Raw genomic sequence first — 11484 nt, 5'->3', positions numbered from 1 at the left:
TTTTATCGTTCCCCCATGTTTTCAGCTGAGATAATATATTCATCTGAGGAAATGCAGTGACGTTTAATCTGTGCGCCCGCAGTAGTAGCATAGACAGTTCAGTCGCTGGTTCATCAGATCGGCTCTCTGGAGCACAATGGCCGATAAAGCGCAGATACAGGAGGCGATTAAAACACAAGGAGAGGTCGTCAGGAAACTGAAATCAGAGAAAGCGAGCAAACAACAGGTTAGTATGGGCTCTGACGCGTTCTTTAAAGCTTAATGAAGGAACACATGGTGTGACCAATGGCTGTCTAATTTATCTTTCATATGAGAAAACTGAGATCGTAAATGTTTATGTCTGCTCTGCATGGCAGGTTATGAGCTGTTTTAGGAGAAGGGATGCTTCAATATCATTATTCAAGATTTAATGAATGGTATTCTATATTAGATATGAGGAATGAGGCTAACGGTTAGCCAGCTGATGCAATCTGTCAGCCATGGTGGACATCAATATTGTATACCGTTATAGATGGATAAATAAAGCTGTGTGGATCAGTAGATATTTGGAAATACATTTATTTGTAGTAATTGCTTGGTTTAGAATGAAAATGTGAAGGTATTGGCGTTCAGTGACATAAATCACGTGATCTCTGATTAAGTAGTGAGACTGGATGTCGATAGTCCCTTTAAAGAGTGACTAAAAAAAGCCCCATGTTTGTAGTATAGTGTGAATGTGAGGGATTGACATTTCAAGGGGTTATAAAAAAGCCCTAGTGTGGTTTATGTGCTCAAGAGGTGTGTCGTGATTCTAACTCAGTTTGGGGATTTTGACTGCCTCCTCTCATGTTTTGCTTCCTCGCTGCTGTGATGCCTCTCTTACTGGCCCCTAGTGACAGGGTTGCTCACCACTTTTCTCCTGTTCTTCCTGCTTGTTGCCACGGATATCATCATCATCATCATCATCACCACCGCACACCTGGAATATCCCTGCTGTTTGTGGGATTGGATGGTTCACCTGTGGATGGTTTTGGACCGTATGGTATTGTGACTGGTGTGCGTGTGTGTTTGGACTGCATAATGAACGCTCTGGGGCTGGTCTCCATGCGCCTGTGTGCTGGACTCATGGGCCGTCGGTCTGCTGTGCTCCTGCCATCTCTGCGTTTCTCTTCTGGAATGACTTTATCACAGGTGCCTTTTTATTTCAATCACAATCCAGTCACTGCTCATCTCATATCTTTTAGCTTTACATGCCATCTGTCATTCGTTCACATCTTGTTTCCAATCCAAAAACATACAGAATTTATTGAAGGCTGAGAAAATAACAGGTCACATTTCACTTCAAATCGTAAAGTTCTGAAAATGAAGTTGAACAAATGAACAAACCTGTAAGATTTTCGTTCATCTTCGGAATAAAAGAAGATATTTAAAAAGAAATCTGAGAGCTTTCTGTCCCTCCATTGACAGCTACACAATTACCACTTTGACGCTTCAAAAAGTTCATAAAGAGATCGTAAAACTAATCCATATGAATTGAGCGGTTTAGTCCAAATTTTCAATTTCCAATCGCTTTATATGATGAACAGATTCAATTCAGGCTTGTATTACTATGCATTGCTGTCTAAAGAAGGCTTTTGTCTTTCGAACACAATAAAATGTACAAATTCATATCATTTCATATTTACATGCAATGCAGGGATTCCCCAACTTGTCAGCTGAACTTCTATATATTTACTTGAAGTAAGCCTTTAGATTTTTAATAAGTTAGGTCAATAATAAAATTAAGTCAATAATAATAATTATAATAACAATAAAATTAAGTTTACGGTTCTGTGATGTTGATCGAAGGTGCATTGTGTAATATTTAGGAGAATCTGTTGACAGAAATGTAATATCATATACATGACTACTGTGTGTTTTCAGTGGTGTATAAGGACCTTACTTAATGAACAGTTATGTTTTTATTACCTTAGAATGAGCCATTTCTGTCTACATACACCGCGGGTCCCCTTACACTGAAATGCGCAGACATGTTTCTACAGTGGCCCTAGACGGACAAACGTTTCATCACTATGTTGTTCTTCGTGCAAATAAGCTAGCTAAAGTCAGCAATTAAAACACTGACACAATGATGAACATGTAACAATAATATTCGCAATAACATATCGTTTTACTGAATAATTAAGTAAACCTAATTTCTTAAGTTATCTTTGTAAAGAAACCTCATTGCTCAACTGGCTATTTTCTGCTATCTCAAACGACGACATTTCCAGTCGGCCACCGTAACTTCTGTTGGTTGCAACCTCACCATTAGATGCCGCTAAAAATTACACACTGCACCTTTAATGGTCACGTGACATGCAGGTAAATAAATAAAATATATATTTTTTAGTACATTTTAAGATTTATTTTTTATAATTTAATTACTTGATAGCTTTTCATTAAACTCACGGACCCGTCAGGGAAGCCCTGATGTAATGTCATATTTAATGCACTTCATGTTGTCGATAAAGGATGGAATACATTTTCTTTCTATTAGTATTTTTAAATTAATATGGTGCAAGATTATCCTATTTAAATCAATGTGATAGACTAGCTAGGCCAAAAGTAATCTGAAAGTATTCAGATTATATTACATTAAATGTGTAATGTCTATTACTATTATAGATTATATTACTATCCATAATTTTTGTCAAGCAATTTGGATTCAGTAACCGACTACAATTAGCAAGTAATCTACCCAGCACTGGTGTAAGAGACTTCTTTAAACATAAACATCTTAGAGCCCCCAAACTTTTGAATGCTATACATGTAAGGTAAATAAATTTTTGAAAAAATTAAAAACAGCATAATTTTAATTCAGTGTACAACAGATACTACCATGATGTAATTTGTTTGTAAAAAAAAAAAAAAAAAAGTCATAAGGCAAAAATAAATCCTTCAAATGGGCTTCTTTTGATTTAGGGGTGAAATGTGATCTTTATTTTCTTGATAAGTTTCCCGTTTCTGCGTGTTGATTATACTGCAAGTAAAAAACTGCTGTTTGTTCTCAGATTGATGAAGAGGTGGCCAAACTGTTGCAGCTCAAAGCTCAGCTGGGAGGAGATGAGGGAAAACATGCGTTTGTTCTCAAAACAGCCAAGGTATAACACGGTTTGTGAGATTTCAGACACGTGGGTTTGTTTAAAGTGAGCTATTTTGTACTGAGCTGATCTCTTCTTTCCTCTCTGTAGGGGACCAGGGACTATAACCCAAAGCAGATGGCTATAAGAGAAAAGGTTTTCAACATCATCATCAGCTGCTTTAAACGCCATGGTGCTGAAACCATCGATACCCCCGTCTTTGAGCTGAAGGTCTCTTGAATAGTTGAATAGCACATCAGTTTGTGCGTCACATAATTGCATTAACTGTAATGACCATTTACTTGCGTTTCTGTAGGAAACATTGACGGGGAAGTACGGAGAAGACTCTAAACTCATTTACGATCTGAAGGACCAGGGAGGAGAACTTCTGTCCCTGAGATATGACCTCACTGTATCCACAAGACATTTTTATTGATCTTATATTGAATCTTTTTGCAGATGCATAGCTGTTGGAGAAAGTCGGATTGATGTGCATCTGTTAGGTTGTTAGATTTAAACCTAAATTACAAATTTTTTGTGTCAATGTCAGAAATTGGTAACACTTTTAATTGCATTAACAAACAAAAAATGTTTTTACTGCATTTATTAACCTTTCTAACTGTTAGTTAATACAGATGTTCATGTTAGTTCACAATGCAGTGATCTTAACAGATACAACTTTTGATCCTAAAAATATATTAGTAAATGCTGAGATTAACATTACAAAAGTTTAATAAATGCTGCAGACATATTGTTCATTGTTAGTTCATATTAACTAATGCAGTTAACAAATGAAACATTATTGTAAAATGTTACAGAGAAATTAACTAGCAAAAGCCCAAAAAAAGCACAATCAGCACACAGATGGAAAGTTGTTGCATAGTCTAGTGTTTATATATATTCATTTTACGAGATGATAATAGATTCTAATATCTGATGTTCATTTAAATTAATGATTTCATAATTTGACATGTAATGCTGATTGGTGTCTTTATTATATTGCTGTAAAAGCCATCTTGGATTGCTAAAGTAACTAGCATATGGTCCCTCACTGTAGCATATCATGCAAATGCCTGTGAACAATCTCATCTCAACTCCATCACATTTTTTGAGGATTCAACAGTGCTGTCTGTAGTTGGCTCCTTGACTTTGTCCTCCTCAGGTCCCGTTTGCCCGCTATCTCGCAATGCACAAAATCACCAACATCAAGCGCTACCACATCGCTAAAGTGTACCGTAGAGACAACCCAGCCATGACCCGGGGCCGATACAGGGAGTTCTACCAGTGTGTGAGTACCTCGCTCTGGATTCTGGCACCTGCGCTTTCTGTTTGCTTAAAGAGAATCTTTTATGCTATTTTATATAGGTTTACATTCATCCAAGTTCAAAAAACATTTTTCTCATAATATGCATTGCACATCACCTCATTTCTCACAGTGTCTGAAAATGGTTGGACAAAGAATCTGGTCTCTAACTCCTCCTTTCTGAGAGCCTCCTTTGCTCTGATTGGTCAGAAGGCTTATTCTGTTGTGATTAGTCTACTGCTTGCAGTGTGCGTGGAAACGAAACGCCATTACCATATATGAATTTCAGCTCAAAAGTCCTCCTCAGCACTTGATGCATATTGATACTAACAGTAACGATGCTGTTGGTTTTAATAGAAGTGTTACAATAGAAGTGCATTCTTAAAGTGCAGAAAACGGCATCTTCTCGACATGTCAACAGCATGAACCAAACTCTTCCAGTCTCAGCTACAACTACAGTGTTTGAGGGTCAAAGTAGACATTGTTATTGGGCAGCCAATGAAGACCATAGGCTGGAATTATGCAAACTAGTTACAAACCTACATTGGTTCGTACAGGAAGTTAGACTGGAATTACTGACGAGTCGTTTCAGGCAGTTCAGAATCTTTTTACTTTTGGGAGACAATAACTTTTTGTCATGCATTTTGATACAAGAACTTTACAGAACTTTTACATTCACAAACACAAATTTTGCACTACATGAAAGGTAATATCCGAAAAAGCATAATGGGGGCACTTTAACATGTATTTTGACATTTTTAATTTCTCAAAAGTCTGTACGTGAGATATATGGGAAAAATGTTTTGCACAGGGATGTAGGTTTGAATCTTGAGGCAAAGTGCCCCCTAATAAAATCAGTTACTAATATCATTTATTATTATCTTTATCATTATTACCAGTAGTATTAGTAGTGTTGTTATTATTAATTTTTATTATTTTCAAAATTCTAAATATAAATAATTCTTGTTCTCTGTGGCTGCAGGATTTCGATATTGCAGGTCAGTACGATGCCATGATCCCTGATGCAGAGTGTCTGAAAATTGTCTACGAGATCCTGAATGAATTAGATCTTGGAGATTTTCGTATAAAGGTAAGTTGTTTTGTCAGCATTGGGAAAGTTTTTGTGGTCATTAGAGTCTTTGTAGAACCTCTTGAATATTTATCAATTTGAGATGAATAGTCACTGTTGTGGTGTTTCAGGTGAACGACCGACGCATTCTAGACGGAATGTTTGCCGTGTGCGGTGTTCCGGACGAGAAGTTCCGCACAATCTGCTCCACAGTGGACAAACTGGACAAGGTGAGAGATCAAACCACAAGAGAACGCTTGAATATTTTTAATCTTATGGGTGGGATTTTGACAGATTTCACAAATCAATTCGATTCCAGTTCTCAAGCTTGATTCGAGTGCAACTTTTGATTTGATTTATTTTTACATTTTGTCTGAAGGAAAACAAATGTAGCAAAGCACAAATCTTATTGCAACTATTGGATTTGGAGGTGTGCTACAAATGTTTAGTCTTTTTTTTTTTTTTTACACATCAACAGAAAATGGACTAATAGGTGGAGTTTTGCTGTTGAAGAATCTATATTGGTTCATCAAACTGAAGATCGATTAAAATCAATTCATGTGTACTGTCAACCCAGCCCTAATTTAAGGTTTCACATGCTGATTGTTGTGTTTGTAGATGGTCTGGGAGGATGTAAAAAAGGAGATGGTAAATGAGAAAGGTCTTTCAGAGGAAATTGCCGATCGGATCGGGGAGTATGTCAGCATGCAGGGTATGTAACATTCATCACGCCATCTTTTCACAATCACTTACAGTCAATTTTTCCCTGACCAGATATGTTACCTGGGCCTGGGGTGTTTTCTACATCCACTGAAATCTTTGACCTTTAGGTGGGAAGGATCTGGCTGAGCGACTGCTTCAGGACCCCAAACTGTCCCAGAACAAACAGGCCTGCGCTGGGCTCACGGATATGAAGCAGCTCTTCACTTACCTGGAGCTCTTCCAGGTCACAGACAAGGTGAGTTCAGAGGTCAAGAACACTTAAAAAGAAAAGTCAGTTATTACCTATTGTCCTTAATATTGATCAAAAAGTGGGTTGTACCCTCTGATCTATATAAATGACTGGATTGCTCATTGCGTTTTAAACTGCCTGCTGGCGGTGAAGCCACATTGGTATTCCGACAGCATCATACATGAAAACCTTGACCTAAAATCACCCGCTTTGCAACGTATCAGTGGGACAGGATTAGTTTTTTGGATAAATGTATGCAAATTAATTGTTACTTCAGATGCTATCTGTAATGTTTATAGTCTTTTCGGGCCGGATAAGTGATAAATACCCTGCGTCTGAAATCGCGTACTGTCTGAGTGGGTACTACATTTGAATTTACTTTGCAACTGTTAAATAAAGTATGTTTTATATAGTATAAATATGGGTAGTGTGAATGAAAATCAGGCATACTACTACATCCATGGCGAATGTTGTTACTGTCTCAGCCGAGTCGCTTCACTGTCATTCACAAATCCTCTCGTGGCCTCATGGGATAGTATAGTGTTCATTCAGTGCGCACTTCAGAATCTCAGTGGGAGTAGTGGGTCATCCGGGTACTTTTCACCTACTTTTTTTCAAATACTATGTACTCTTTTGGCGTACTGTTTTTCATATACTATATAGAATGGAACTATTCGATTTTGGACCCAGCGATAGATATTGTGTCTTCTGCACACTGCTGACACAGGTAACTGAACTAACACAAAATAGATTTCTTTATCTATGGAATTTATGCAGAAAATATAAAGCATTAACAGATATCTGGGATTATAAGCAGAAATTGATTCGAATATACAATAAATATTACAATACATACAAGCCCCTTTTATTATATTGCATATATTACATTGCATATATACCATGCATCATCTTGCTCAGAGCGACAGTATAAATGCTTGTAAATAAAGCTTGATGTCTTTAAATCCATACGCAGTCAGCTTCATTTCTCTGAATAAGTTGTGAAGCGTTCATATGATTGATTGATCTCTCATTGATTGATTTCTTATTAATTCAATAGAATGTGATGAATACACAAGCGGTGGCTTCAATTTTTATGACATCATGAGCAATCCAGTCATTTATATAGACTCGTGGTTTTACCGCTAGAGTGTTAAGACCAGTAGTGAAAATGCTTCTACTTTGTGTATTTTCTAATTTAATGCCATCAATCGATAGAATTAAATGACATTTATCTTTTCTTATTTATATTTGCATTATGCATGTATATTTGCATTATGCATTAATATTTGCCAAGAAAGTTGATAATTTGCCAATATTGGTGACAAAAATCCGGGCTAATCAGAGTTTAGTGGCAAAATTCCAACAGGTTAGAATAAAAAACTTGGATTAACTTGAAAGCAATGCTGTATCGCGTCACAGCGGATTCATTTTTTTTATGCTCCACATGCATTTTTCTTATATTTTATGACCCATTAGATAAGAAATGCACACCCTATAAAATTTATTACAGGGGTTTTTCGTTTCAGTAAATTCAGTTATAATTTCATGTTCATTATTGCTTTTTTCCCACACCCATTCGCTGGCTGCATCTGTGGTCCTGTTCTTTTCGTTTGCCCCCATTAATTTTAAAATCTCTCTCTCTCTCTAGGTGGTGTTTGATCTGAGTCTGGCGCGTGGACTGGACTATTACACTGGTGTGATTTATGAAGCGGTGCTACCCCAGACTGTCCCAGCAACAGTGTCTACACCCACAGAGCAGAACGGGGCGGATGAGGCGGGTGTAAGCGTTGGCAGTGTGGCCGGCGGGGGGCGATACGACGGTCTGGTGGGCATGTTTGACCCCAAGGGTAGAAAAGTGCCCTGCGTGGGCGTCAGCATTGGGATTGAGAGGATCTTTTCCATCATGGAGCAGAAGGCCGAGGTGAGTAATAGAAAGAGGGGTAGGTTTGAGGGCGTATAAAGACACAGAAAAAAAGATGGCAGTTTATTTATAACTAAAGTCTAATTTGAAAGCAAGTATTCTACAAGAGCTTTTTAAGAGTACAGGTAAATGTAACATGAAATTGCATTTGCAACACCTTCACCTTCTGTACTGTGACATTTCTGTGTGAATTTCTGAGTGTTTTTCTAAAATTGGGAAAACATTAACGGTAAATATATAAAAATATATATATTTAATGCTAATAAAAATATTAGAGTACATTTATAAAAGGATGCCAATGTGTTATGAAAGGTATTTAAAATGTAAAACTAATGATTCATGTTAAATATTTAATGCTTTTTAAACATTCAAATGTATTTATTATTAATAATTTGAGTATATTTTTTAGATTTTTTTCCCCACAGTGTTCTATTATGTATTGAATCTAAAATTAGGGAAGATCAATGGTCTGTTTTTAATGATTCAAATTATTTAAAGCTATTTACACTTTATATTTATTTTTTAATTATGAATAATTTGAGTATGTTTTTAGAATGGTGCCTCGGGTTTTATGAAAGTTTTATATCATCTAAAACTAGGAAGATTGATTTATTTTAAATATTTATTTTATGTAATCAGTTTTAAACATTTTAGAACGGTTCAACTGTTTTATTATGAAAGGCATTTTCAAGCTAAAATTTGGGAAGTTTAAGTCTATTTTCAATATTGATTTTAATTATTTAATGGTGTTTAAAATTATTTTTATTTATATTTATTTTTTTATTAATCATTTGAGTATATTTTTAGAAGAGTGCCACTTTTTAATATGTTTTAATATGAAAGGTATTTAAATACAAATATGGAATATTCCCATCTCCTCCAGATATCTTCAGAGAAGGTGCGCACCACTGAAACTCAAGTGCTGGTGGCTTCAGCACAAAAAAACCTTCTAGAAGAGCGACTCAAACTGACCACAGAGCTTTGGAACGCTGGAATCAAGGTCTGTATATGCTTGGATATCATATCAAGAAAACAAATTAGTTAAGTTGTATTGTGGTTCTCTGACTCTGTGTATTATGTGCTGCAGGCTGAAGTTTTATATAAGAAAAATCCAAAGCTGTTGAGCCAACTGCAGCACTGTGAGGAAACCGGGATTCCACTGGTGGCTATTTTAGGAGAGCAAGAACTCAAAGACGGAGTCGTCAAACTGCGCAACGTGGCCAGCCGAGAAGAGGTGAGATTTGACATCTCTATAGATTGAGATCTGGGATTTGTTTTAATCTCTAATGTGTATTGTAACTTGTATACAACAATTTGAAATGCCATTCACAAAACATGTAACTAACTGATTATTAGGGCTGCTCCCGACTAAAGATTTTTCTAGTCTAAGCCATTAGTTAACTAATCGCATGAATTTGAATGTGCCTATAGACAGAAATCCACCATTCATACGGATTACATTATTAGAGAGTATTTGTTTTTTAATTGGTTTGTTTAAAAGTGGACATTTCAAGATTTCTATAGATATATTTCTCATGTTTGTGAGGCAAGTAGCCTATATGCTGAGTTCAGTTAATTTTTGTTCAGTTCCTGGAAAGCGCATACCGTATTTTCCGCACTATAAGGCGCACCGGATTATAAGGCGCACCTTCAATGAATGACCCATTTTAGAACATTAACTGTATATATAAGGCGCATAAGATACTGCAGTCAAACGTTTGACTGGGTTTGCGTTATGCATCCACTAGATGTGCTGTTTAATGTGCTATTAGTACGTAGTATTAATAAATATGCGTTTATTAGTAAGCGTGAGCGCGCTGGGGCGGGCACGTAACTTACATTCGCAGCCTGACTCATATGAGTATTCATGTGTGGCGGCTCGCTGACAGCGATGGCACGCTGTTTCATATATGACGCCCCGGTTACCTTGGCTTGAACGGGGAACGTTTTCTGATAGTTTTGTAGCGAGTGCATGGCGCCGGAGGCGAGGCGTTTATTAGTAAGCGTGAGCGCGCTGGGGCGGGCACGTAACTTACATTCGCAGCCTGACTCATGAGTATTCATGTGCGGCAGCTCGCTGACAGCAACAGCTGGCTGTTTTGAATGAGACGACCCGGTTACTGAACGGGAAACGCTTTATAAACATTGTGACGCGCGAGCAGCGCTGGGGACAGTGTGTCTGTTCGTATGTCTGTTAGTAATAGTGAGCGGGCATAACCTGATTTATACGAGGTTGAACTGGCCGTGTGACAGAGCGGGCATAAGATGGACATGAGCGCGAGTTCGCGGTCGAATTTAATAACGCCGAGCGTTATTAACCAATTGATCCAATTAACCAATTGATCCATATATAAAGCGCTCCGGATTATAAGGCGCACTGTCGTTTTTTGAGAAAATTAAAGGCTTTTAAGTGTGCCTTATAGTGCGGAAAATACGGGTACTTAAGCTTCCACACAAACACTTGGATATGCAGCTAATAACAGTGCACATTTATTTAGGTTAATGTTAGAGACAGCATCCAAGTAAAGTTGCTACTACTTAAATGTTTGAGGTTGATTGATTATAGGCAAACGTTTAGATTTCCTACCCGACGTATTGAAATCCCCACAAGGACCCGCCATTAACAATCTGTTCCTCACGGACTGGGACTTTGGCACTTTCTGTGGAGTTTTTTTTTTCTGTGACTACCCCATGAATAAAAATCATGTTTAATCCAGTTTTCATCTTATAACCTTCAACAGTCTGATCCAATGACTGAAAAATGAAAATAAATCACATTTTGTCTGGTTTCCTGCAGGTGGATGTGCTCAGAGCGAATCTGGTGGATGAAGTCAAGAAACGGACCTTGTAATCTTAAAAATATCTTAAAAACAGTCACTATATAGATGGAGGAGAATGGTGGACCCATTTACCACATGCCAGTTCTGTCAGTTGAACATGTAAATTAACGAGGAAACTCATTGCCTGCTCTTTTAAATTGCGATTGTGATGATTATGTCAGATCTATCAATAAATAAGACTAAGATTTTGTTTGTCTTTTCTTTATGATCCGTTTTAATGCAAAATGCACCATTAACATTTTCTGAAATTCTATGCTTAAGAGAGCCATAAATATTAGAATTTTACAGCTGTAAAGTA

General features: G+C 37.1%; 1 protein-coding gene across 2 annotated transcripts; it reads left to right on the top strand.

Moving 5' to 3' along the window:
* The first annotated feature begins 56 nt into the window (after window positions 1-56).
* hars (histidyl-tRNA synthetase) lies at window positions 57-11374 on the top strand. 2 transcript variants are annotated; one of them, XM_077247465.1, is made up of 14 exons: window positions 71-226; window positions 873-1170; window positions 3033-3122; window positions 3213-3332; window positions 3418-3513; window positions 4264-4389; window positions 5387-5494; window positions 5605-5703; window positions 6092-6185; window positions 6304-6431; window positions 8074-8346; window positions 9230-9346; window positions 9434-9580; window positions 11144-11374. In XM_077247465.1, exons 2-14 carry the CDS (start codon window positions 1060-1062, stop codon window positions 11195-11197), a joined length of 1563 nt encoding a protein of 520 aa, XP_077103580.1. In that variant the 5' UTR covers window positions 71-226; window positions 873-1059; the 3' UTR covers window positions 11198-11374. The 2 variants fall into 2 exon arrangements, with proteins under 2 accessions (XP_077103581.1, XP_077103580.1); XM_077247466.1 differs by lacking the exon at window positions 873-1170 and having other exon boundaries at window positions 57-226.
* Window positions 11375-11484: the final 110 nt, after the last annotated feature.

This window comes from Siphateles boraxobius, unplaced genomic scaffold, assembly GCF_051911475.1.
Source record: "Siphateles boraxobius isolate OS27281-9 unplaced genomic scaffold, OSU_SipBor_1 3, whole genome shotgun sequence".
Classification (NCBI taxonomy): domain Eukaryota; kingdom Metazoa; phylum Chordata; class Actinopteri; order Cypriniformes; family Leuciscidae; genus Siphateles; species Siphateles boraxobius.
The sequence above is the reverse complement of the archived record's forward strand: the minus strand, read 5'-3'. Positions and strand labels throughout refer to the sequence as shown.

Bases quoted from the DNA above. Each gene is read 5' to 3' on its own strand.
- hars (XM_077247465.1), top strand. From the start codon at position 1,060: ATGAACGCTCTGGGGCTGGTCTCCATGCGCCTGTGTGCTGGACTCATG. The intron at 3,333-3,417 runs GTCTCTTGAATA...GCGTTTCTGTAG, and splicing joins CCCCCGTCTTTGAGCTGAAG to GAAACATTGACGGGGAAGTA. The intron at 5,704-6,091 runs GTGAGAGATCAA...TTGTGTTTGTAG, and splicing joins CAGTGGACAAACTGGACAAG to ATGGTCTGGGAGGATGTAAA.